The sequence below is a fragment of the Triturus cristatus genome, chromosome 11 (genome assembly GCF_964204655.1).
Source record: "Triturus cristatus chromosome 11, aTriCri1.1, whole genome shotgun sequence".
Taxonomy (NCBI): Eukaryota; Metazoa; Chordata; class Amphibia; order Caudata; family Salamandridae; genus Triturus; species Triturus cristatus.
In genome coordinates, this window is record NC_140594.1 from 268,334,806 (window position 1) to 268,362,664 (window position 27,859).

The 27,859-nt window shown below is 51.6% G+C and overlaps 2 protein-coding genes across 5 annotated transcripts in view; one reads left to right on the forward strand and one right to left on the reverse strand.

Annotated features, from left to right (window-relative positions):
- Positions 1–27,859, reverse strand: part of LOC146783989 (uncharacterized) — a 469,916-nt gene that overhangs the window by 198,069 nt on the left and 243,988 nt on the right. The window lies entirely within an intron of this gene.
- Positions 14,027–16,866, forward strand: LOC146783990 (apelin receptor-like). Its single transcript, XM_085633503.1, has one exon. It carries the CDS (start codon positions 14,583–14,585, stop codon positions 15,654–15,656), a length of 1,074 nt encoding a protein of 357 aa, XP_085489629.1. The 5' UTR covers positions 14,027–14,582; the 3' UTR covers positions 15,657–16,866.

Consider the following 27,859-nt stretch of genomic DNA (forward strand, 5'->3'; position numbering starts at 1 on the left):
ACGCTGTGATCCTGCCTGTCCCAGCACCCAGAGCCAGCAGGAGCCTGCCGCGGTGGACGGTGGTGGCGGCCATGACGGCCGGAGGCAATGGAGGCGGCCATGGAGCCTGCGGCGCCCGGGGGCCCGGTGAGTAACCTGGTGTGGCGGACCCCCCTCTGGGTGTGAGACTGTGGACGGGCCCCCTGGTGAGCGCCTGACTGCTGCCCCTTGGGGGCGAAGCGGATTACTGTGGTGGCAGAGGCGACCCTGGCGGCCGGGCTGTGGCCCTACTGCTTGCACCGATCGGCCGGGATCAGGGTGAGGAACCTGGGGAGCTGACCGCTTTCCTGCTGCTGGACATGGTGGGGTGGCCGCTGCGGACTCTGTGGAGTGCGGCCTGGAGGATCTTGGCTACTGGTTGCCCACGGCTCGCGGCGCACCTCCCCCGCCGGCGGCGCTGCCCTGCGCCCTGACACCCCTGGCGTTGGCCCGACTCGTGGCAGTGGGACTGGGCCCCCTTTGATAACGGCGTCTGGTGGTAACTGGAGCCCCGGTCGGCCTTGTGCACCGCTGAGCCCTCTGAATGCCATCGGCGCAGCAGCTGGCCATGGGGCGGCTTCGGAACAAGCAGGCCGAGACCAGGCTGAGGTCGGACAGCCCTGACGCGACGCAGGGGCGCCCTGCTGGGACTGTGGCACCGCCTGCATCGACCCTGGAGGCCAAAATGGACGCCATGCTGGCAGCGGTCGACCGGCTGGGCAACACGCTGGAACAAACTCGAACCTCTCTGGAGTCCCGGATCGACAAAGTCACGGTTGACTTCACCTTGCTCCACGCCGACCATCGCAAGCTGGCGGACACCGTTGCCGGTCACAGCCAGGCGCTACAGGACGTGCAGCCGATAGTGCGCAATCATTCTGCCACCTTGCAGGACCTGATCGACCGCGTTAACACCCTCGAGGACCGTGCGGAGGATGCGGAGGGCCGCTCTCGGCGCCAGAACATACGAGTCGTGGGCCTGGTGGAGGGCGAGGAAGGGCGGCGACCAGAGCAGTTTGTCGAAGATTGGTTACGGGACATCCTGCCCCCAGGCGTGCTCTCCCCACAGTTCGTGGTGGAGCGGGCGCACAGAGTACCGATGCGAAGGCCTGTCCCTGGAGCCCGGCCGCGTCCTTTCCTGTTTCGCCTCCTCAATTACCGGGACCGTGACGTGATCCTCCGGGAAACAAGGAAGATGGGTCCCCTGACAATAGGGGGTGGCACGGTGATATTGTTCCCAGACTACACTGCGACCGTTCAGAAGCGGAGGAGCAACTACCTGGAGGTGAAACGCCGGCTCCGTGAACTGCACATCCAATACTCGCTGCTGTTCCCCTCGCGCCTCAGGGTGGTCACGAAAGATGAGACACGTTTCTTCGATGCCCCGTCCGATGTCTGGGACTGGCTGGAGGAAACGGGCCAACATGGTGGCCCCCGGCCGGCAGACCCGGGGCCTGTGGTGCGTAGGGAGAAGAGGCTGAGACGGCGGAGGCAGAGGGACCGACGTGGTGGGATGGGGCCGAGTCCCCCGGTGGCACCGAGTCCGGAGAGGATGCGTGTGGAGCGTCTGGAGGCTCTGGAAGCGGTGGCCACTCTGGGGTCTGTGAGCAGCCAGGGGGATGTGGCGGCTCGCATTCACAGTGACACTGAGACTGACCTGTCCTCCTCCCCGTCCATCCTGATTCCGGAAGACCAGGTGTTGCCAGAGGTGACCCCCCAGACAGCCGACCTTCTGGGGTGAACTCTTGCTTGATTGCACTGTGTCCCCTGCAGGTACCCCGGGGTGATGGGTGGGTTGCTGCGGACTACTCTTTTGGGGGGGGGGAGCTTTCTGCCTCGGTTGCCTCCTGGACTGTGATTTCTGGGGCCCTGTATGCTTCCATGATTGAGCAGGTTGGGGTGCTGCGGGGGTCGCGGGGCTGGATGGGCAGTGCGGGTCCCCTTGCACACGAGCTGGGGCTGAGGGTCCGGGCTTGTTCTGGTCACGGGGGAGCGGGGTGGTGGCGATTTCCACACACACTCCTCTGGGGAGCGGTTGAGCGATTGGCAGCCCTACCGGCACACGAGGGCCTGACGGGGGTGACATGGGGCTCTAGCAGGCCAGGACCAACGGTATTGTTCTTTAGCCCCTCACAAATCCATGTTTGATCTGGTAGTTCACAGGCGATTGAGCCTTACATGTTTGGACGAATGCCCGGTTTTGGGGTTCGCCCTTGCGGTTCTGGAGTTCCTTTTGTTAATATTATTTTTACTTTTGCCTCTTTGCATTCTGCAGTGTTCTGCAGTTCTCTCACACATCATGTTCTTGCAGCAGGCGGTCTGGGTAGCGGTCCTCCTGGTCTCCCCCCCCCTTTCCCCGGCCGGCCCGCTTCGGCCTGTGGGCCTAGTGTTGTCCGCACTCTACACCGATGGCTGACACTGCAATAGTCACATGGAACATTAGAGGCATGCACACACCGGCCCGCTGATACTCTGTGTTTGCCTACCTCCAGAGGCACAGGATAGGGGTGGCCCTTCTCCAAGAGACGCACATGACACGGCCAGAACTGGACAGGCTGCGCGCCCGGTGGAGGGGACAGCTTTTTGGGACCACATATTCTGCGCATGCTCGGGGTACACTGGTTTGGGTACGGGCAGGCACACCCTTCACATGCTCCGAGGTAGTGCTTGACCCTGCTGGCTGATACACCTTGGTGCGGGGGAGGCTCAACGGGCACTCTGTGCTCCTAGGATCTATCTATGCCCCGAACGTTGAACAGTCGTCGTTCCTTGATCGCCTCTCGGTGGCCTTGACCCCGTATGTGGGTCTTCCCTGGTTGCTGGGTGGGGACTTTAACGCCGTGCTGGACACGAGCCTTGACAGATCCTATCCGCCACTCCGTAGCACACAGGCAGTCTCGAACGCGAGGAACCTTACTGATTGGTTGTCACGGTGGGCCCTTCATGACGTCTGGCGCACCTTACATCCCACTGACCGGCTCTATTCATATTATTCTACGGTGCATGATCTTCACGTCCGCCTCGACAGGATGGTGAGCTCCCCGTCGCTGGACCCTTTGATAATCCAGGCGGACTACCTGGGCCGGACTCACTCTGACCACAATCCTCTTAGACTGCGTCTCTGCTGGGACCCGGGGAGACCCCCCATTCCCACATGGCGCTTGCAACCGGCTGCTCTTGAGGACGCGGAGTTTCGGGCCTCGCTTGGCACAGCGGTCGAACAGTTCTTTGACCTCAATGAGGGCACGGCGGGGAGCACGTTGACTGAGTGGGACGCGCACAAATCGGCCATGCGGGGACATTGCCTGGGGGCGACAGGGAATATCCGTAAGCAGCTTACGTTGCTACTCACCGCTCTGGAAACTCGGCTACTGGCATGCGAACGTCACGGCGAGGGTGGTGGGCGTGACTCGACCAGGCTGGCCCGGCTCCGGGCACGCCATGCTGAACTGTTGGAGAGGTTGCGTTGCCACAACTACGCTGCCCATTCGGCACGGGTCCACGCTACGTCGGACAGGGAGGGGCGGTTGCTGGCCTGGCTGATCCGACAGGAATCGGGCTATGCGCCAATAGCCTCCATCCGTGGATCGGACGGGACGCTGGTGCACACGCAGCGGGAGATCCACCAGATACTCACGGCACACTACAAAGACCTGTACACCTCAGTGGGGCGTCGGCAGGCACAGGATCTCGATCTGTTTCTGGGGGCCGCCGGCCTCCCCACAATTCCGGAGGCCCACCAGGAAACATTAGAGGGTCCCCTCACTCTGGAGGAGATAGGGGATGCGGTGGCCTCACTGGCTTCTGGCAAGGCGCCTGGGCCGGATGGTCTCCCGGCAGAATACTACAAAGCATATCGGGAATCTCTGGTGCCCCGACTGCACGCGTTATATCTCACAGCCCTTGAGGAGGCCGCCTTGCCCGCCTCCATGAGGGAGGCCTACCTGATCTCTCTACCCAAGCCGGGGCGCGATCCTACTAATCTAGGGTCCTATCGCCCCCTTGCCCTCCTCAACACCGATTACAAAATCCTGGCCAGGTTTCTAGCGGAACGGCTGGCCCCCACTGTGCCTGCACTAGTGCACAGGGACCAGAATGGGTTCGTGCCAAAGCGCAGCACTTCGCTTAATCTCCGCCGGTTCTTCCGTGTTGCCGCACACGGTGCACAGCACTGGCCGCGGGCAGGCTGTCTCGTGTTAGACCTTGAAAAAGCCTTCGATTGCCTAGAGTGGGGCTACCTGGTGGCAGCATTATCGCATTATGGACTAAGCCTCGGGTTCCTGCAAATGGCGGCGCTCCTCTACAAGAACCCTGTGGTCCGGGTGAGAACTGGCCCATACATTTCCGAGGCCATCTCGGTTGGCCGAGGTACCAGGCAGGGGTGCCCCCTCTCGCCCCTCCTTTTCACGCTTGCCATAGAGCCCTTAGCGGCCACCCTGCGGAGGGTGTTGACGGACGGCATCCCAATGGGCGACACCACCCACCAGGTCTCCTTATACGCGGATGACCTCTTGATCTTCGTACGGGACGTGGCGAATTTTTCAGGGGACCTTGAGCGGGTTCTCACGGAATTTGCAACGCTTTCCGGGTTAAGGGTGAATGCGGCCAAATCGTGCCTTTACCCGTTCTGTGCTGATGCTCTGGATCCCCGGTTTCAGTTAGGGGGTGTGCCTGTCAGGTGGCAGCCGGACACCTTCCGTTACCTGGGCATCCAGGTGTATCGGCGGCTGGCTGACTTGGTGGAGGGTAACTTGGGCAGGGCGGTGACGGCGATCAGGGCCCAGATGCGCTTCTGGGGCACCCTCCCCCTCGCGGTCACGGGCCGCATTGCACTGGTCAAAATGGTGGCCCTGCCCAGACTCCTCTACTATTTTGCTAATCTGCCGACCTACGTTCCAGCGTCCTTCTTCGCCGCCTTGGAGCGCTCCCTCCGGGATTTTGTATGGGGCAACGCACGCCACAGAGTGGCGCTCTCTAAGTTGTACCTCCCCACGGGTCAAGGGGGACTCGCGATGCCATGCTTTGCGCACTATTACCTAGCAGCACAGCTGCAATGGGTGGCCAGGTGGTTGGCCGACAGGGAGAGAGATGACACGGCGTCCATGGAGCCGCCACTCCCCCTGACGGATATTATAGCGTCGTTCCACCCGACGGCCAGAATGGTCAAGCCGGGCCCCCTTCTAGTGGCAGTGGCCTACAAGTGCTATCGGCGTGCCCTCTACTTGACCCGGTCGCATACCCCATATGCTCCTGCCATGCCGATTGAGGGTTCACCTAGCGGTCGAGGGATCCTACACTCGACGGAGCTTGCGGAATGGCACGCGGCGGACATCTGTACGCTGGGGGACCTCTACCGCGATGGTGCGCTTATACCGTTCGCTCAACTGGCGGAGGAGACGGGGTTACCAGCTGGTCAGTTCCTCCGCCACCGCTCGCTAATCGCGACGCTGACGAACCGGTGGGGTGCTCTTCAGGAGGAACCGGCACAACACCTCATGATGCAGTACCTCCATGTCATGGGACGGGGCAGTCACATGATCCGTTGGTTCGCAGCCTCCCTGCGCATGCAGGTGGCGACGGACCTGTCTCCGTTGCGGGGCAAATGGGAAGTGGATCTGGATCGCCCCATGACCGACAAGGAGTGGAGGGATACGCTACGGGGACCCACGCGGGTCCCCAGGAACCTGCGGTTTCGCCAAATCCAGTACTTTATACTGCACAGAGCATATCTCACTCCCGACTCCATCAATCGCTATTTCCACCGTGCGGACGCTGAATGCCCACGCTGCAAGGCTCATGATGCTGGACTGGTGCACATGTTATGGAGCTGTCCAGCGCTCGACTCATATTGGCGGACGGTGCACGGAGCGTTAGGTACTTGCGCCGGTCCGCTGGCGCGGCGGGAGTGGCTGGCCTGCCTGTTACACTTGTTTCGTAGAACTCCCCCCACGAAGGTTGCCTGTCGCTTCCTCGACCTGGGCCTGATCGTGGCGAAGCGGTTAATTACTAAGCGCTGGAAGGCGGCTGAGCCCCCCCCGGGCGCAGGCGTGGCGAAGTTCCCTGCTGGTGTGGGCGGGGGCGGAGGGTACGGCTCTCTTGCGGGAGGAAACGTTAGGCCTCAGACTCACACCCATAGCGAATTGATGGGACGTACACTTACAAGCCCTGATGCAGCTGGATGGGGATGCCCTGGGACTCTGTGGGACACATACTGCGGAGACACTCCCTGGGGGGGAGGGGAACGGGGGCGAGACTGGGGGGCCCACTTTGGGGATTGGCGGGGAGGTCTTAGCCGAGCCGGGCGGATGTGCGGACAATGACAATTGCCTTTAATGGAACGATATGTAACGGGGGACGGGGGCCGGGCGGGGGGGGGGTGGACTGGGGGGGGGGGTATCTTGAGGGTCACGTGGTCAAAGACCGAACCTGCTGCTACTGTTCTGCTGGGCTTCTGTTGTTTAACCTGTTTTTCCTTCTGTTGTTCCATGAATCTGTTTAAATGCGGGCGGTGGTCCTGACACTTATCAGTTTGCCTTGCTCCACACATGGTGGTGGCGATAGATCCTGTGGTTCACCGCATTCACAATTGGCGGAGACTCCTCCGAGTACCTGACTCATTGCCTGTGAGATGTTCCATTTATGATTTATGCTGTGTCTATATTAACAAAATGCCAATAAACAGATTTCATAATAATGGAGAGATATGAATTCAAATTATCTTGCTTGACTTTAGACATCCACTGTCAAGAAATAGACGTCAATTACCCGCCGAGTAGAAGTCAGTGGTGAAAAGTGACAAGTAAGTGGTGATATTAAGTGTCTCTGTTTCACTCATTCCACTCCTGTTTCTCTAGGTCTTCTGCTAAACAACATATCACTACTGTGTATGGCTGACTGTATATACGAAGAAGGAGCTGAAAAGCAAACATTGCGCACATTGGATTCAGAACTCCAGGTTTGTGCATTCTGGCATAATTTCAGTAGCATTTACAATACCCCCCTGCATCCTATGGACCCTTAGTACCCATGGGAAATGAAATAGTCTCCCCATTCACAACCAAAGAAGTAGAACACGCTATTAGGTGTATTGTGCCCCAGAAAGCAGCGGGACCCGACAGAGTTCCGGGGGATCTGCTGCGCTCAAACCTGCAGAGGTGGGGGAAGCTTATTCATTTTCTGATCAGTGCAATCGACAAAGGAGCAGCCATTCCCGACTCTTGGAAGGGGGCAGAGGTTGTCCCTATCTTTAAGAAAGGTCGGAGGGACGACCCTGCCAATTACCGACCAATAAGTTTATTGGATTCAACCCAGAAGGTTGTGGGAAAGGTGGTCCTAGAAAGAATCCTCCAATGGATTAACGACGAAGAGATTCTGTCGGACTTTCAGGCTGGTTTTAGGGCTGGAACGGGCACGATAGAGCAGGCCTTCAGGCTTTTACTACTATACTGGAAGGTGGTAGTGATAGGCGGAGGCAGTCTTTATTTGGCATTTATTGACCTGAAGACTGCCTTCGACCTTGTGCCCAGAGGACAACTATGGGGCGTGTTAGCTGAAATGGGGATTCCACCAAACATCCTCTCTATCTTAGTGCACCTGCATGATGGCAATTACGCGCAGGTGCGCTGGGGTACTGATGGCCAGAAAACCAGCAGGATCCCAGTGGCAAAAGGGGTGCGCCAGGGCTGCGTCCTGGCTCCCACCCTCTTTTCACTTTACGTGAATGGGGTTGTGGACCATCTACTCAAACAACCTTCGGACGCACCATCATTGGCAGGGGAGAGAATTCCCACCCTTCTCTTTGCTGATGATACCCTTTTAATCTCAAAAAGTTCGGCGGGCCTACAGAGACTTTTAAACAACTTTCAGATCTTCTGTGACCAACGGGGCCTAGTAATAAATACAAATAAAACGAAGTACTTGGTATTAAATCCCCCCAAAAAATTAGGCCGTCCCCCTGTCCTTAGTGAAACCTCTCTGGAAAGGGTCACTGTTTTTGACTACCTAGGGATCCGTATCACAGATTCCATGCAGTGGACCCCTCATATATTAAAAATGTCTCTTAACCATAAAAGGGTTATAGGGGAACTTGTCAGAGAGCAGAGATCTTCTTCGACCAAGCCTATTGCCCCTGTTTTGGATATCTACAGGGCAAAGGGAGTTAGTTCCGCTTTGTATGGCGCTGAACTTTGGGGTACATCTAACATCAGTGTCCTAACTAGGTCTGAGAATAAGTTCCTAAAACACATTATGTCTCTCCCGGAGAGTACACCTACGTTACCCCTCCGTTTGGACCTTGGTTGCCAGCAAATTAGCGACGTAGCAAGATTGCGTCCACTGCTCTTATGGGCCAGGCTATGGCGCGTCTCCGAACTCGCTAAGTATGCTAAAGGCCTAGCAGAGGTGATGTCTATGGTAGGCTGGGGTAGGATCAGATGGCTTACTGATGTCAAGTCTATGCTCGGTAAACTAGGCCTTAGTGAAGCTTGGGAAAATAGGTCTTCCCCTCCGAAAGCAGCCTTGAAAACCTTATATTGGAACTGGGTTAGAAGCAGAATTTCCACGGATTCTACTCATGGTAGGCTCACAGAGGAGTTTTTAGTGCATAAGGATTCACCCTGCCTGGAGCTCTACCTGGATTTGGTCTGGAAGCCATATGACCGGGCCCTTTATTTTAGATTTAGAGTGGGGTCCCTCCCTGTGCGTGCCCTAACATCTTGCTGGAAACCGCCTTACGAGACAGTTGCGTTTTGTCCCTTCTGTAGTACTCCCAAAGAGTCAATTGAACATTTTTTGTTTGTTTGCCCGGCCTATGCTTGCCCAAGGCAAACGTGGCTTAAGCCCGTGTGTAGGGCCCTGGGCACCAGGCATTCATCTGTGGCACTTCGAATTTTAATATCAGATACCCGGCCCTTGTATGTTTTTAGCCTTGCGAAATTTCTGTCATGGGCTTGGACGATCAGGACAAAACGGCTGTTAATTACTGTTTAACTGGTGACTTTTAATTGTCTAATTGTTTGATATCTTGTTTCTTTTTTGTGTTGCTTTTATGATGTAACAATCGAAATAAAGCTGTTAAACAAACAAACAATACCAGAATGGCAGGCTAAAATATCTTTGAATAGATCTAAATTATTAGCAGGTTCATTCTATTTTAGCAGGGTACACCTCAGTTATTGCAAGAAGTAGTGTATCTCTAGCAGTACCTAAAGTGTCATCATCCTTGGGAGATCACTGTAGCCAGTCAACTTTGACCGTCAACCTACCTCGGACCTCACTGGGTATTACAGCTCCCTGTAAATTATAAATATCAGCTCAATTAACATTCTAGAATTAATATTCTTCCCTACACATTTGGTGATTCTCTTGTGTTTTGAGAAATTGGCAAGTTACGTTAAGGAGGTCAAATGGGGACCAGGGTACATGGATGGTAACATTTTCCATGTAAATTGTCACTGTTGTCATCATTCAGGGAGGATGTCCTTCGACTAGATCTGTGCCTAATTCTAAGCTTCTAGCTATTTCCTTAGCAGTTGGTCTCATGTTACCTCAGGTAATGTTTGCGCTACATACCTGCTTGATGTAAGCTTGTATCTCAAGGTGGGTAGGTACTGAGTGTGATCACGGTGGAGGCTGCCTTAATCTTGCGTTTGCCACACTGCTACTAGCTGTGTTGTTGCTTGCTGATCTGCACCTTACAGCATATAAATATTTACACAGCTACACACAATTCTTCCCCTGCTTTAAACAAAAAATGGTCGCACATGAGGATAAATGAGCCATTTTGCATGTGTTTCTAGGTTGGGCAGAAAAACACAAAGCATTAGTCCATTCTTGGACGATGTTGACTTGCAATAAAGTGTTAAAAACATTACCTAAAGGAAGAAATTGAACGAGTGCAAGGATTTCATTGTAAACATGGTGGGAATGGTTGTGTGCTTTCTTTACTGCTTGATTGTAAAGCATCACAATTATTTCAGAAGACGCTTTCTCACATGTGTGGATTTGGAGTATTCTGGAGCCTCCTGACATCAGCCCTTTGGATACGGGGGTATTAAAAAGCTTGTATGTAGCCGAGAATTCTTCAAATATATTGGGTAGAGATACCTGGCATGCTTGGGTGTGGCCTGTAAGAACAATGTTTGACAGTAATGAACCTGCACTGTCTTCACCAACTGACAGTGTTATAGAAACATGCAGCCGAGGTCAAAAATGCTTTGTAGTCAACTGAAGGGGTTTGTGCATGCTATCGAGGTCAAGGAAGGTGTGCAAGTGGTTGGAAGGACCTAAGTTATGTTTAGAATTAGATGTATGTGCAAGGAGTGACTGAACTTAAAAAATCTTCTATATGGCTAATCCCCAATAGTTCCAGCTCTCATCAGGAGCCCATATTCCTTGATGCACTGATTTGAGACGTGCCAACCAAGCAATGTAGGTGGAAGGCCATCCTTTATCCAACACTGACTAAACGATTGCCACAATAAGGCAAACAGAGTTTTTACTCAACTAGATTTAAGATCAGCAAACCATCAAGTTGTTTTGTCTGACAAGTTTATCCATTTGACTATCTTGGTGACAACTGAATTGGTTTTCTAATTTAGAATAATGTAGTTTTGCCTTGCTGCGGTGGCAGCAACCTTTCAAGAGATAAAGTACAAACTGTTTCAAAAGGAAGGTTGAGTCCCAGAAGGATATTATTGTCTGTGCAGTAAACCAGACTACGCAGGACAGAAAAGTCAATGAAGTTCTGGAAGTAACAGAAACACTTTGGATGAAATTGCAGGAAGGCAAGTGCATGTTCAGTAGATCTCAAGAGGAACATTGAAGCAACGTTTGTAAAAGGTTCAATAAAGATGTTACATTTCTATGAAGGAAAACAAGAACATCTGGTCTATACAGTTAAACAGGCATTGATTGACACGCCCATGCAAACTGCATATGTTCTTAGACATCAAGTGTACCTTAAGATTAATGCCAGTGGTTATGGTCTGGAGCCTCTAATGCAGCGGGTAAATGAGAACGAAAAGTTTCAAAGTTGCATGTGCTTGTCAAAAATTTCACCAGTAATAGCAACAACACGCCGTCATTGAGAAGTAAATTTTGGCTTGCAAAAATTGCTGAAGTATATTTTCTATGTGAAGTACATACTGGTGGCTAAGAATAAAAAAGCAGTGTCAAGGTTGCTTATTACTGACAGTAAGATACACCAGGGAGTTGACTAGAAGACAATTTAAAGCATTTGGTGGCAGCATCGATAATAGTGAGAAGGTTGTGTCACCGATTGGTTGAGGGAAGCTCACTTCTACGGTGAAGATTTAAGTGGTGACCAAATTGGTTACAGAGTTGGCCGAACAAAAGGTGCCTTTCAAGTGGATTGAAATCATATGGGAAGGCTGCAAATGAATTATCTTTAGGCCCATGCAACATCATTATGCTAGCTCTATATTCTTTGCACGCGTACACACCATTGTAATGCTTTCTTTTTGTGTTTAGACTCATGTATTTGTTTGTATCTTATATGAAATTCCTTATGTAATGTAAATGGCTCTAATGAAAAGCGCTCTGACACCTTTGGGTAAAGTACGCGCTATATGAAAATGAATAAATAAATAAATGACACAGGTGTGCTCAGTGGCACATGTGACTACAAGCTTGGCAGCTGGTGGGACTGTAAACCGTGAGATGTAACGTTTAGTGGCCGTCACGTCGCACATTGTGAAATGTATTTAGAAGTTGGCAGGTCCGGGATGTAGCTCTTCTTAGTGCAGCAGGTGCAGTGGCATCCAGTGAGTCTCGCTGCATCAAAATCATGGGTGTCGTTTAATACCAGTATGCACTGTGCCCATAACTGCGCATCATGATCATTATGCACGACATTTAAACACATCCGACGCATGATCAAAAAAAGAATAACACTCTTGTGACAACCTACATGACCATCATGGTCCCTGTGCGGCAAGCGCCTGAGCTTTCCATACCGAGGTAGTAAGCGCTACATGAATATTAAAATACCTAACCGAGAAGCATGGGGCTTCCCTTAGCGCGCTTGCCACCCCTGTGTTGTACTGTTTTGTACACTTTAAATCGCGCTTCATGCTGGCTCAAGAGTCAGACATCAGGAGTGGAGGGATCGGATCTGCATCAGGTTCATGTGCGACAATACTTGAAGACTGCGATAGGGGCAGTTAGTGAGGTTGCGAGCCTTGTAGGCAACGTGACTGGGTGGATTGTCTGATAAAAGGTTCAGCCGATGGCGACTTGGCTGATCTTTAACAAAGTGAAGGAAGACGCCTGTGCGCCGCTGACCTACCCCGGTCATGTGAAGGTCAAAGGAAAAGGTGCAAGGGGCGTTTTGGTATTAGTTATCAATTAATGAACCCTTTAAAACGGGCCATTGAAGACGTAGAAGTGCCGTCTCTGCTTCAGGTACCGGATAGGAAATTATATTTGTGCACTTAGAACCGCAGGAACTTAGCAGAAGAACCCATTCAAATGTCCGGAACGTGGAGAGACGGGCTCCAGGGACCGTGGACCGCAGGCAGCGTCAGAGGCAACAACGCAGCCTGGAGGATGTAACGGGCAGAAGCGTTGGTCTATCAGAGTGTCGGGGCACCAGCTGGCCCTGCACTCCGCAGCTGCTCTGGGGGAGGGGCAGTGCCATTAGAGAGATGTCATTAGGTTTCGCCTAAACCGATACAATGTTACTCACTAATTAATCTCGGTGGAATGAGAGATGGGCTTGCAAGTGCCTGAAAGGCCTGCGCTCCCAGAACGCGCCTTCACTTGTAGCAAGATGCGCCCCCATTGACTCGGGTGGAGGTGGGCATACGTTATTTGTCCCCACTGCTGCGGTTGCAGGGCAGCCCTGCGTGTATAGCCTGCATGACGGCTCAGCATCTCACCCTTTTGCAGACACGCCTTTATCGTAAAACACCATCTTCAAAAACCCGTCTCTGCCTTATCAAGAAGCAAGGAGTCGTGGTATGGACAGTGAGGCGGGGAATAGAAGCAGCGGGTACATTTGGGAGGATTAACGGGACTGTGGGTGCCGCCAACTGAAGTATGCACCTCTGTGCGCCCTTTGGCGCCATCGGCTTGAAGTTGCTTCTACACAGAAAGAAGCGTCTATATGACAAGAGGCGTTCTTGTGGAACTGCAGAGAGGTCTGTTTGGGTTTTTTGGTGCTCAGTTTATTTTCTTCCTAAACTGTAGATTTTTATGAGGTGCATCACAGTTCTTTCTACGCCAAATTACAATGGATGTTTTTCCGCAATCGTTCATTTTTTTTCAGTGGAGAGGTGCTAGAGTTAGCAAGGAATTGTGATGTGAGCAGGCTGGGGCGTTAGGGGAGGGTGAATCCGAGGCCAGGAATCAAAACCTGTCAACAGGCTCAGGGAGGAAAAGGCGTCTGGGCTTTTATCCTGTTCGTCAACCCGATTCGCAAGGAATTGTTTTTTCCAAACAAATAAATTAAAGATAGGCGTCAATTGTATTTTTCAATCTACGATGTTTGTCACTGCCCATCCTTTTATGAAGTGGGGAACTGGCCACGCTGTCGGCCCAATAATGAACTATCTGCTTAGTGTGTGCGCTGCGATAATTTCTCGTAGGGACCAAAATAAGTATGAAGCTTTTACTATAATGTGTTTCCATTTAGCCAAGAAGTTATTAGTGCAATACAAGGGACCACTGCGCTGTGTTAAACAGTAATTTACAATTACATTTTGTATTTATATGTTGTTTTCGTTGTCCTATAAGGAGACGTGCAGGGGGGATCGTTTTGCAGTTGATTTCCCAGTAACTGTTCGCAGCAGTGAGACACACTTGGGGGAGGTGGGGAACCTCTCCAAAACACAGAGGGGAGTGCTGAGGGATGCGCTGTGCATGGCGAGGGAGGAGTCCAGATAACACCCAGACCCTGATTGATGTCAGTAGGTGGCCTCTGCCTCTTGGCTCCAAGTGGGAGGGGAATGGGGGAGTTCTTTAAAGAGCTGTGGGACCAGCCCTCCCATCACTGCTCTTGTCCGGCTGTCTTTGGAAGCACTGTGAGAGCCTGCCCATCACTGCTTAGTCCTGCCGACGGGACGCACACTCACTGCCTCTGCCCTGCTGAGAGAAGAAACCATCAGTGCCCCATTCACTACTAAGCTCCCTCGCTGTCAGCATCCTTTGACCGACAAGAACCGGAGGCGCCCCTAGTCACTGCGGCCTGTCGCGGAGTTGCCACCGTGTCTTGCTGAATGTTGTGGCTCCACTTCTTGAAGGATATAGCGGTGCCTGTGCCTTACTGACTGGTGGTCAGTAACACTCGGGGCCCGAGTCTTCGTGACTAAAAGGTGCCCTACACTGCTGAGTGGAGGTGCCATCTTCTTTGCACATATATATTGCTGACTGAAGGTTACTTCATTGCCCACCTGTTGTTGACTGGAGGTGTACGTGCATTGCTGTGCAGGGGGTGCCCTCCTTGCCCCGGTGCTGCTGACTGGACGCCTCCTGGTGCCAGTGCTCTTCTGGGGTGCGCTCCTTGCTCTCGAAACCACTCCAGCCGCCTGCAAGCCCTGGAGGGGATGGAGGAGTATCAAGAAGTAAACTACTACGAAGACTACGGCAATGACACCGTCTACACAGTGTGCGACGACTCGGACTGGGAGCTGTCCTTCTCCCTGCTGCCCGTCCTCTACATGCTGGTCTTCGTGCTGGGCCTGTCCGGCAACGGTGTGGTCATCTTCACGGTTTGGCGGGGCAGGCCGAAGCGGCGTTCGGCCGACACCTACATCGGGCACCTGGCGCTGGCAGACCTGGCCTTCGTGGTGACGCTGCCGCTCTGGGCGGCCTACACAGCGATGGGCTTCCACTGGCCCTTCGGCTCGGCGCTCTGCAAGCTCAGCAGCTACCTGGTGCTGCTCAACATGTTCGCCAGCGTCTTCTGCCTCACCTGCCTCAGCCTGGAGCGCTACCTGGCCATCGTGCGGCCCCTGCCCGCCGGCCGGCCCCGCTCTCGCGGCGCACTGCGCCTCTCCCTGGCCGCCATCTGGGTGCTAGCCGGCCTGCTGGCGCTGCCGGCGCTGATGCTGCGCGACACGCAGACCCGCGACAACGTCACCGTCTGCGACATGGACTTCAGCAGCGTGTCGAGCCCCGAGAACGAGCGCCTGTGGATCGGCGGCCTGAGCCTGCTCACCACCGCCCTGGGCTTCGTGCTGCCGCTGCTGCTCATGACCGCCTTCTACTGCTTCATCGGTGGACGGGTGAGCGCGCACTTCCAGGGCCTGAAGGAGGGGCCCAAGCGGCGGCGGCTGCTGCGCATCATCGTGGCTCTGGTGGTGGTCTTCGCCCTCTGCTGGCTGCCCTTCCATCTGCTCAAGACCATCTACTTCCTGAACCTGATGGAGGCCTTTAATCTCTCCTGCGGCCTGCAGAGCCTCATCGTGCGCCTGCACCCCTATGCCACCTGCCTGGCGTACATGAACAGCTGCCTCAACCCCTTCCTCTACGCCTTCTTCGACCCTCGCTTTCGAGCCCAGTGCCTACAGCTCCTGCACATCAAGAAGGCGCTGCAAGGCCAGCTCAGCAACATCTCCTCCACTATGAGCGTCCAGACCCAGAAGTCCGAGCTGCACTCCCTGGCCACCAAGGTGTAGACCTCGGCCTCAGAAGAAGGCTGGTCTACATGAGAAAGGGTGAACACATTTCGCAGCATGCTGGTGCTCTGCAAGGCACCTGGACCGGGGTAGAGTCAGTGGCGTACAGGCGCTTATCCAAGTATTGATGGCCTCCCAAAGACGCCCGTCTGATGTGACTTATCTCGGTTTACTGTCCATGCAGGCCACCCTGGTTGTGTTCTGAATTAGGTGGTGCCTAGAGGCAAGAGCCACTTCAAGTGTTAAGTGTGGCACCAGTGACTACCGCAAATGCGATGTCTGGCACCAAGGACTATTGAAAGTGTCACACCAAGCAGGAGGTATTCCTTCAGCTAGGGTTAAACTGGTGACTTAACAGGATCAGCACTTCCAGAGGAGGCAGTTTTAAGTGCAGCTTAGATGTGCCTTCCTGTTATTTACTGCTGTCAGATTTTAGGAATGAATTGACCTAAGGCTATGATGCCTAAGACAGACCTGCGTACTGAGCCCACTTGGCACCTGGGCCAAGCTACAGACTGAGAAGGAACAATTAAGGACTAGACACAATTGTGAGTGTGAGCTGGACTCATAAAATTGTTTGTGGACTAACCCAGCCAATGGATCCGACTAAAATCACCTCAATTGAGCCTGAAACTGTTTTTCATTGTGCCATCCAATCTTTCAATGTAATGTAAGCTGTGGGGTGGGGGTCATCCATTCTTAATGTGGTCAGATGCTGACCCCCTCCCCCGATCTGAGCACTGGAGGTTATTTTCTTTTACGAAGGTGAATTTAAGCTTCTGCTGAATGTCCATGCAAGCGCTCTCTTTAGCAAATTAACACTAAACCACCCTTCCCTCTGCCCTAGCACTTGTAGAGCACACAGTGCTTATAGCTGTGGAAGTGAAGTGATAATACAATGCCTCGTTGCTCTGTGAGGAAGTACTGTACGTTTTTACCCTTGAATTCCATCTGTGTGTCTAAAATGTGCTTCCTTTACTCCATTTCTCTTTTCAGTGGATCGTGTGCACTGTGCTCTTAGGTCCTCATTAAGTGTAAATAGGCAGAATCGCTGTAATTCTGTGACACCAGTAACCACATCACCTCAACCGGAAATCCTATAGTTATGCTTTTATCCTGTGCAGAGAAGTGGTAATGTGCTAATACTGAGCCATGTAATTAGTTTGCCTTCAAGCACTGACATGTTATGCAATAAAACGTTTTTATTTTACCTGGCTTTGTTCTAATGCTTGATTGGTGTTTGTACGTTTCTAGCTGCCAAGTATGCTTTTCTTCTAAATCAGTACTGGTTGTAAAGAGAGAAATCGGATGTAAATGTAGCAAAGTTGAAAGTCAGTCCTCCAAGACTGTCTGCCACTTACATAAGGTCGTTCTGTGCAATTCCCTCGTAAACTTTTGGATGTGCCATGCGATATTAACGGCCGATCGACACATAACAATCGGTCAACCCGTAATCGTATTCATGCTGAGGCCATCATGTTTTGTCTTGGTCTCAGAAGAATGGCCTGAAGTTCAATATGAGCCCGTCTCTACTCCTAATTATTATGGGTGGAAAAGATCTCACATCAATATTAGACTTGCAGCTATCAACGATCCTCAGGTTTCTGAGATGTTAAAAGTTAATTTTAGTATATAAAGACTCTGTAATTGTTTTTTTTTTTTTTTTTGCATTTTGACTTCAGTAGAGTCTGGTTTTGGTTTGTGCAACCTTGATTTTTTTCAACATTTTCCATCTGTGGTTTCTCTAAGTGCTTTGCAGCCTGTGCGCTGTTTCAGAGCACCAGAATAGTGGTGGGTGGATGGGGTTGGGGGATGGAGGGTGCGCACGGGGTACCTATACAAATTATGTTTTAAACATATTTGGTGTACATTCAATAGTCTACCTTCTGTTGGAGGGAGGAAGAGGACCACGGGGACAGTAAGCCTTCCTTACGAGTGGATGAGCGTTCGCCAAAAAAGTGAAAAGTGACAGCCTCGCATGGGGCCCCCTGTATCTTTAATACGGGCCTACCAGCACTTCCTCCTAGGCACTGCATCCATGATGCTGCAACCCAGTCCCCACTGCCCTAAGATCCTTTCTATAGCTCCTGTTGATGAGGCGTGCTCATTTCAAGGTGATAAAAGTTATTGCAAGTTATTGCATAAGCGCAAACCCAATTTTCAATGTCATCTACCCTCGCCACTCCCTCTTCTTGCTCTGAGTTCTTACAGGATGGAGATCTGTACCCTAGCCCTCAGAGTGCGTGAGCTTCAAGTGCCTTTTCAAACATGGGCACGGCAGGACAGGGCAAGACAAAGCCCTTATGAACTGGGCGAAATAAAGCCCATTCTAGATTTAGGAATGCTTTGGAAACCAGTCTTTTTTAAATCACTGCATTCCTGCTGGTGTTTAGAGTTACTGATGCCCATTGTTTTTTTTCTGACAGGTCAATGCCAGGATGTCACTCCTAACTACGTGAGCTAAGTATTCTAACATAAGAAAATCACCAATCACGTTTGCGCACAATTTGCAGCCCAGCACAGAGGCCAAGGACTGAAGGAGCGTGGACGCCTGCCCCTCTCCAGCCTTGTTTTAGTAGGCTGCACAAATTACAAGTTCACAACCCAAACCACAGAAGTCCAACATGGACTGAATCTATGCTAGGTTGTAAGAATATCCATGCATATGTACTTACAATGAATCTAAAATGAAACTAATTTACACAGTTCAGAGTTAACTAGAAAACTGGCATAGACCCCTCCCCTTTTGCCTGCGCTGGACACCCCCAACTTAAGGGCTTCCAAGTGCCTACAGGTAATTTATTTAATAGTCAACAGTAGGCCGGAAAACCCATTTACTATTTCACCTCCCTTTGTCTCAATCGTGTTAAAGTCCCTTTATACAGTGACATGTGACATCAGGCGACAGGCGAGTCTATGAACCTCTCGGCCATTGTTCTATGGACACGCTGTGTGTTCTGCCGGGCTGCAGTAAAGCCTGTTTAATCCCCAATCTGCTGCATACTCATGCAGTGGCCTTATGCTCCCGGTCCGCACCTGGTCCGGCCTCGGTATTGCTGGGGATTCGTTGTGGTTACGTCATGTGCCTTGCCCTGCTCCCAACCCGGTGACAAATACGAGACGCCCATTTTCAGACCGCCTATCTTCCTAACACATACATTGGTCCGATTAAATTTTTAAGGGTGACTAAGAAATAAACCTCGAAGAGTCTGCATTGCACAAAACCAGAAAACTGCCTGAACGCTGATTTTTTTCCTCTCAAGTCAAAAGGGGCATATTAACAGCAAATAGCCACGTACGACCCGAAGAGACCCCCTCCTCCCCAGGAGAAGCTGCCACAGACGACTGGTACCACATGTACAGTCTGAGAGCGCGGAACACCCGGAGCCATTGACAATGCAGCCAAGCCCCGGACTGCACGTATGCCAGAGTCGTGTGGTAAAACAAAGCCAATCTCCTAAAGCGCATACTATCAGAAGAAGCAATGCGTGTAAAGAACACAACGTGACTTAAATAACAACCATGCCCACACAGCACAAGAACAAACACACAATCCACGCATCCAGAATGGTCACTAATAAAACTCATTTTATTACCAGTGACCCAGCACATCACCACCAACAATCTCCTTTCCGCACATGCCTGCAACTCACACACAGTCATAAACAAGCGGGAGGAAAAAGCAGGCCTGACTGCTGGCATTGAGTGTGCTCTTGGCAGGACACATTCCTTAAACCCGGAGAAAAGCTGGCTCGACTGCACCTTGCACAATGTGAGTCACTCTACTTCCCTCGTTGTTCTCCTGGTGCCGCCACTCATTCTTTGTATATTGAGGGTGGTTTGCATTACGCATTACTTCCTTACTTGGCAACACTCTGATATGGTCACTTAATTTGCCTGCTCTCATTCTACACGTAACATTTGCTCTCGGGGGGGGGGGGGGGGGGGGGGACCCTTCTAAATTGAATTCTCACTCGAGTGTTTTACTGACTCTGGGTGTGATTGATCTTGGCAAGGCTTTTTATTTCCTTACGCCCATCTTTTCCCAAGTTTGCTATTAACTCTAGATGTGCTCTTAGTTGCTTTACTTATCCTACTCCAATTCTTGCCCAGGTCTGCAAATTGCTTTACTGCTCCTACTTCCATTCTTACCCTGTTGCTAATATTGACTTTGGGTGTCATCTTTGAGTAATTCCAATTCTTACACAGGCCCTGCTGCTGATTCCTACTGAGACCCTAGTGAGCCACTTTAGGGCTCTCTCTCCCATTCATACCATATTCTTTCTACTGACTCCTACAGTAATGTTGCTGCGCAGCTGTACTTTCATGCAACTCAGTCTCACCAACGCACTGCTGCTGACTCCTCCTGTGATCTTAGTGAGTCACGTTACTTCTCTATCCCCAATCTTACTCGGGCACACAGGCCGGCTCGCGCCATTTTACTCTCTTTGTCTAACTCTTTCCCAGGTGCTTCTACAACCGTGAGTGTGATCTTGCTGATTCATATTGTTCTCCTAACTCCCTCTATAGTATACCCAGGCCCTGCTACTGACTACTGTGATCTTCGTCAGCCACCTTACTTATGTTACATGCGCTCGCTCCCAGCCCGGCTAATGACTCGTAGTGTGCTGTTGTGCAGTGATTTTTTTCCTTCATGCAGCCCGTTCTTACCAAGGAACTGTTCTTGACCCCAGATGTGGTCTTAGCAGTTCCCATACCCTAGCACAGATACTCACTATCCGTGGTCTAAATGAGTCCCTTTGTTTCTTTTCAACCAAGTATTCTTGTGGTGTTGCTACTCACTCCTAGGGTAAAGTTAACGAGTCACTTTACTTACTCGCTCTTATTCCCACACCTTCCATTCCGTTGATTCTTAGTGTGATCTTGGTGACACATGTTGTTTCTCTTCAACTAATTCCTAACCTGGTGTTTCCAGCAAGAAACAACAAGCATTGGCATAGCCAATAGGTCTCGTCTTTGGGACCTTATAAGTGTTTAGCCAAGCAACAGTTGCATAACTAAATACTTATAAGGTCCCAAAAGCGAGACCTATTGGCTGTGCGGCCGCGAAAGTGATCGCGATCAAACATCAAAGCGGCCGTGCGGCCGCGAAAGTGAAAGTAATCGCGGTAAAGCACGGCGCGCGTATCCGCGCACATGCACTGTAGCTCTAGGATGGCCTGGTAGCATTTTTTGGAGCCCTCTCAATAAGTCTCGCCAGACCAGCGCATGCGCTGGGTCAGGCAAGACCTAAAAACTGAACCTGCGCTCCTTTAGATAAGGTATTGACTCCCCTTTCAGCCCTTATCTCAGCATCATGCAACAACAACACACAGCACTTGTAGCTTGCACTACTAACCTACGGTTTCTCGGCACTGGTTCTCATGAAGCTTGCTTACCCAAAGAAGCTTGTTTCCAGCTTTAGGTTGAAGGTTGCAAGAGTAACGTTGAGCGGTAGCATTCCACACTGAGGGGAACTGTACGGAAAATCTCATCTGCCCCGGGCAGTAAAATATGTAATACTGCCTGATCTTTACTGCCCAGACTAGAGTAATACTAGGGAAATGAGGCTTTAAGCTGTAGGAAAGGTGCTGTGGTGCCTGAATATTAAGGCATTGGAATGAGCCATCTCACCTTCAATCGGATGCCATCGATGACCTGAAGCCCCTCTAGATCTCTGCCAGAAATGGACGCACCGACCTGGAGCCCCTCTAGATCTCTGCCAGCAATGGACACATTGACCTGGAGCCCCTCTAGATCTCTGCCAGCAATGGACGCACCGACCTGAAACCCCTTTAGATCTATGCCAGCAATGGACGCATCGACATGGAGTCCCTCTAGATCTCTGCCAGCAATGGACGCACCGACCTGGAGCCCCTTTAGATCTCTGCCAGCGATGGAGCACCAATCTGGAGCCCCTCTAGATCTCTGCCAGCAATGGACGCACCGACCTGGAGCACCTCTAGATCTCTGCCAGCAATGGAGCACCGACCTGGAGCACCTCTAGATCTCTGCCAGCAATGGACGCACCGACCTGGAGCCCCTCGAGATCTCTGCCAGCAATGGACGCACCGACCTGGAGCCCCTCTAGATCTCTGCCAGCAATGGAGCACCGACCTGGAGCCCCTCTAGATCTCTGCCAGCAATGGACTCATCGACCTGGAGCCCCTCTAGATCTCTGCCAGCAATGGACACATTGACCTGGAGCCCCTCTAGATCTCTGCCAGCAATGGACGCACCGACCTGGAGCCCCTCTACATCTCTGCCAGCAATGGACGCATCGACCTGGAGCCCCTCTAGATCTCTGCCAGCAATGGACGCATTGACCTGGAGCCCCTCTAGATCTCTGCCAGCAATGGACGCACTGACCTGGAGCCCCTCTAGATCTCTGCCAGCAATGGACGCACCGTCCTGGAGCCCCTCTAGATCTCTGCCAGCAATGGACACACAGACCTGGAGCCCCTAGAGATCTCTGCCAGCAATGGACGCACCGACCTGGAGCCCCTCTAGATCTCTGCCATCAATGGACGCACCGACCTGGAGCCCCTCTAGATCTCCACCAGCAATGGACGCACCAACCTGGAGCCCCTCTAGATCGCTGCCAGCAATGGACTTACCAACCTGGAGCCCCTCTAGATCGCTGCCAGCAATGGACGCACAGACCTGGAGCCCCTCTAGATCGCTGCCAGCAATGGACGCACCGACCTGGAGCCCCTCTAGATCTCTGCCAGTAATGGATGCACCGACCTGGAGCCTCTAGAGATCTCCGCCAACAATGGACGCACCGACCTGGAGCCCCTAGAGATCCCTGCCAGCAATGGACGCACCGACCTGGAGCCCCTAGAGATCTCTGTCAGCAATGGACGCACCGACCTGGTGCCCCTCTAGATCTCTGCCAGCAATGGACGCACCGACCTGGAGCCTCTCTAGATCTCTGCCAGACCGACATGAAGCTCCTCTAGATCTCTGCCAACAATGGAGCACCGACCTGGAGCCCCTCTAGATCTCTGCCAGCAATGGAGCACCGACCTGGAGCCCCTCTAGATCTCTGCCAGCAATGGACGCACCGACCTGGAGCCCCTCTAGATCTCTGCCAGCAATGGAGGACCGACCTGGAGCCCCTCTAGATCTCTGCCAGCAATGGAGCACCGACCTGGAGCCCCTCTAGATCTCTGCCAGCAATGGACGCACCGACCTGGAGCCCCTCTAGATTTCTGCCAGCAATGGACGCACCGACCTGGAGCCCCTCTAGATCTCTGCCAGCAATGGACGCACCGACCTGGAGCCCCTCTAGATCTCTGCCAGCAATGGACGCACCGGCCTGGAGCCCCTCTAGATCTCTGCCAGCAATGGACACATTGACCTGGAGCCCCTCTAGATCTCTGCCAGCAATGGACGCACCGACCTGGAGCCCCTCTAGATCTCTGCCAGCAATGGACGCACCGACCTGGAGTCCCTCTAGATCTCTGCCAGACCGACCTGGGGCTCCTCTAGATCTCTGCCAACAATGGAGCACCAACCTGGAGCCCCTCTAGATCTCTGCCAGCAATGGAGCACCGACCTGGAGCCCCTCTAGATCTCTGCCAGCAATGGACGCACCGACCTGAAGCCCCTCTGGATCTCTGCCAGCAATGGACGCACCGACCTGGAGCCCCTCTAGATCTCTGCCAGCAATGGAGCACCGACCTGGAGCCCCTCTAGATCTCTGCCAGCAATGGACGCACCGACCTGGAGCCCCTCTAGATCTCTGCAAGCAATTGACGCACTGACCTGGAGCCCCTCTAGATCTCTGCCAGCAATGGACGCACCGACCTGGAGCCCCTCTAGATCTCTGCCAGCAATGGATGCATCGACCTAGAGGTCCTCTAGATCTCTGCCAGCAATGGACGCACTGACCTGGAGCCCCTCTAGATCTCTGCCAGCAATGGAGCACCGACCTGGAGCCCCTCTAGATCTCCGCCAACAATGGAGCACCGACCTGGAGCCCCTCTAGAACTCTGCCAGCAATGGAGCACCGACCTGGAGCCCCTCTAGATCTCTGCCAGCAATGGACGCAATGACCTGGAGCCCCTCTAGATCTCTGCCAGCAATGGGCGCACCGACCTGGAGCCTCTCTAGATCTCTGCCAGACCGACATGGAGCTCCTCTAGATCTCTGCCAGCAATGGAGCACCGACCTGGAGCCCCTCTAGATCTCTGCCAGCAATGGACGCATCGACCTGGAGCCCCTCTAGATCTCTGCCAGCAATGGACGCACCGACCTGGAGCCCCTCTAGATCTCTGCCAGCAATAGACGCACCGACCTGGAGCCCCTAGAGATCTCTGCCAGCAATGGACGCACCGTCAACGTTACTCAGTCCTGTAATGGTTTCAACTGCGCCGCTTATACTCACTAAAGCTGGTATAGGAGGGCCCGAGGGCACCCTGAATATAATGCATGACAGTAGTCTAAACATGACCCACTGGCCGTCTCAAAACACAGTGGCTCAATATTTTTGGCAAAGAAAGAATTGGCTTTAGTTTTCTCAGATTGTAATACTACTGACTACTGCATGGATCTACTGTTTCAGGGTGGCATCAGCATCAAAACTAAAGCCAAGGATTTTCATTTTTGAACCTGAAGGTTAAACAAATGTAACTATAACCTTCACCGCCTTCAATAACACACAACAATCACGTTACCAATAGATTATGTATAGCGGACCTAATCGCCTCACTGCAGGCAGCTAGAATGTGCTGAATTTTTAGGTATGGCCTAAAGACATTTTAAGCTGTTTTGCCAGCCTCGTGTTTGCCAAAAAATCCTAATAAAAATACATGCATGTGTACACAACCAGAGGAGCTTTCGGTCTTGCCTCTTCAACCAGTGAAGTGTTATTCAAAGTGTCATTCAAAATATGCTTCGCCATTGACAGTCTAATAAATGGGACAATTGGGCAATCCACTTCATCCATTGGTTTTCTGCATCATGAGTGGAGGCATTTTGCTCCTAGAAAGTAGTCAACTGAAGTGTAAAGATTGGTAGGCCAATCTCTGGTATTACTTATGCTTTCATTTGATATTTGTTATTTTATTTTTGCAATGGGTAATTCTACACTTACCTTGTTTGCAAACATATACACACCACTTTTAGACACTAGCATTTTTACTTCTTAATACTGTTACATGTTTAATTTCTATTGCATATGGTTTTTAGGTCTCGGCTAGCGAAGGCTGCGCTTGCGCAGTCTCGCTCGCAAGATTTAATGTTTTTTAGTACGGGGCTTGAACCCGCCCCTCTTCTCCATTGTCTGGCTTCCTAAACGGAGGCCAGCCATTGGAGGAGAGGGGTGTCTGTCCGTTTAAGCCCTGTCTTTTTCGGATTTGGGGGCGTGTTTTTTACTTTCTTTCTCTCCTCTGGAATGTAAACATTCCAGCCAATGGGTAGAGGAGAGAAAGAAAAACACGCCCCCAACCCGAAAATTTGCTGCGTTTCTCCGAGGCATTTCTGCTTGACCTCGGAGAAACATTGTTACCAAGTCGGCGAGCTCCTGCAGGGTCCTGGGGTCGGTGTCAGCCATGCCGCTGTCTGTAGGTAAGCTTAGTTTCAGCATATTCCCAGCTAAGCTGTCTTGTCTATGTTTTTGTATAGATATACTCGCAATCGTTTCAGCGACTCACTGTTGAAAAGTAAAACGGCGATATGATTAAGCATTCACTGAAGACATGAGTTCTCTACAGTCAAAACGTGTTTCTTGTCTTATGTTGACTAATGTCCGGACTCCATTTTGTATTGTCATGTCTCCACGTGCTTTGCACGAGAAGAGTCCTACCTTTTCGCTAGTTGCTCTTGTAATCTGCCTAGTAACAGTCTATAAATAGCTCCTTTGTCCGTCTGGCGCATGCCCAGACTTGACCACATCTGTTATCAGTTAGTCCTTGTTTGACCATGTTTTCGCGGGCTCAGGAAATTGTTAACTCCGCCCATATATTGATCCTGTATCGAAAATGTCCATAAATGGTAATGAATTTTGCTCTATGTTGTATCCACCCACTTATGAGCCCCTCTGTTGTGTATAAAAGGGGACCGTGTACGCAAGTTCTGTGTGCTACTCTATGCAATACTGAAGAGTGTTGTGTAGGTTGTAGGACCACCCTTAAGGGTTAATAAACTCTGTCTTTGTATTTGCAGTTTCCGTGCCAACTTCCTTCTAGTTTTCGTACACAGGAGGGCGAACCCTTGTATTTGGTGGCCTAGCTGGGGCCTGTACTCATCAATTGGCGCCCGTCACGTGGGGCTCATCGGCGACTCGGATGCTCGAAGGACTGGTCGTGACGAAGGTGAGGAATTTGGCCGGGGATGTGATCACTGCCAGCGGCGTCTCTTAGTCCTGGCATCCCGAGGTTTTTCTTCCTTCCCTTCCGAGCTGACCATCTGGGTGGCGCCGGTCCTCGACTGAGACCTCTTCTGTTGGCTTGCCGCGTGATAGCCGTTTGGGCGAATTTTGGAACTTGGCAGTTGGAATCTGGACGCTCTTGATTGGTAAGAACCGTTGTACGGTACTTGCTTCGAGTTTTGAAGCCTGGGTTGGCTATTTGAGTTTGATTTGTGATGACCGGTCATATTTTGTATTGATTACTGTGGGAATATATGCGTTGCAACACATATAGGCAGGTAATGTGGAGATATTTCTCCGGAGTTGTTTAAATTTGAACGGCGCAACGTTTAAGTGCCATTTTTGATAATACTGCATATTTTGCATTATTTTTGAGCATGCCTGCTTTTAGCGCACTCCGTAAGTGGTGCTGCTGCTCTGGAAACCGGTTAAATCTTGAGGAACCTGCTCCAGCCCCCCCGGAGGGGACTCCTAATAGGGATATGTATGTGAAGCATGGTCTTTCCTCTATAATGTACAGCACAGTGTGGAGGAAATACACCAAAAAGGATCCTGAGTTACGATGGCCTTTGTATGGATCGTTTGATATGCGTAAGATTGAGTATGTGGAACAGTGTATGTGTAAACGGCGTGCTCGGCAAGACATGTTTGAATGTGTACGGCTATGGGTGAAGGAAGTGCGTGAGCGGGAGAAACGTGAGAAAGCGCTGATTGATAAAGAGCAACGGAAAAATGATCATGTGAGAGCGCAGGAAGCGAAGCGTCGGGAGGAAAGAGAACTGGCGGAGAGACAAGAGAAAGAGCGTAGGTTGCAAGTATCGGGTCAATATGCTGTCCGCCAGCCACTTTATCCTGTCCTTACTAATCTTGAAGATGATTTTTATTTATTAGATCGCTCTCCGCCCCCTTATGTTGGCGCGTCTGCCCCGAGGTCACAGGATTCTGGATCGGTTTCGGATAAGGTAGACACGCGGTCCATGTTATCAACTGATCGTATGGGTGAGCTTCGGAAAATTTCTTTTCGTGCGCTTAAGGGCAAGCTATCTCTTCCTGAATCATTGGCATTTTTGGAAAGTTGGCAGGATAGGGAAAAGTTATATTTTGTTGAAACTTTTGCTGATGAAGTGGTTACTGCCTTTCGGAAATATTCTGATGTTTTTGAGCCTGATGATATAGTATTAGATTCTAAAGCATTACGTAACGGTGTCTTTTCTCCCTCTAAGGTACCCGATGCGGTCCGACGGCTGTTTGCATTGCGGGACGCGATGTTTGAACTTAAAGAGAAAGCGCGCCAAAAGACAGGGGAGAAGGAGCAATCTAATCCACATGTCGGCGGGAAACAGTCGTCTACCTCCCATTCAGATAAGAGTGAACTAGTGCATGCTAAACCGATGCGAGAGGCGGCACCTTTGTATGTTCCTCCTAAAGGAGCAGGAACTAGTTCAGACGTGTCTTCCCCTGATGCTAGGGGATATTTCGTGTATAATTGGGTTTATACTCCCTGGCATAGGACTGATGTTATGGCATTGAAGAATGCATTGCCTGACCCCCGCAAGAATCCAGCAGCCTTTTATGAAGAGGTCGAAGGGGCCTTGAATTCTTGTACTATGACTTTAGCAGATATAGATTTGTTCTTTGGGCTCATTTTACCACCGGATATGTGGCGATCTGTGCGGAAGGTGGATGATCAAGCCGTTTTTAAGGCCAAATGGTCTGAGATTGAGGATGAGGATAGGGAGAGAAAGCCCGCGCAAAAACCGCCCCAGCTTATTTTAGATCTTCCTGCTGCTATCTTGACTAAGTTGAAAACGATTATTCCCCCTAAAAA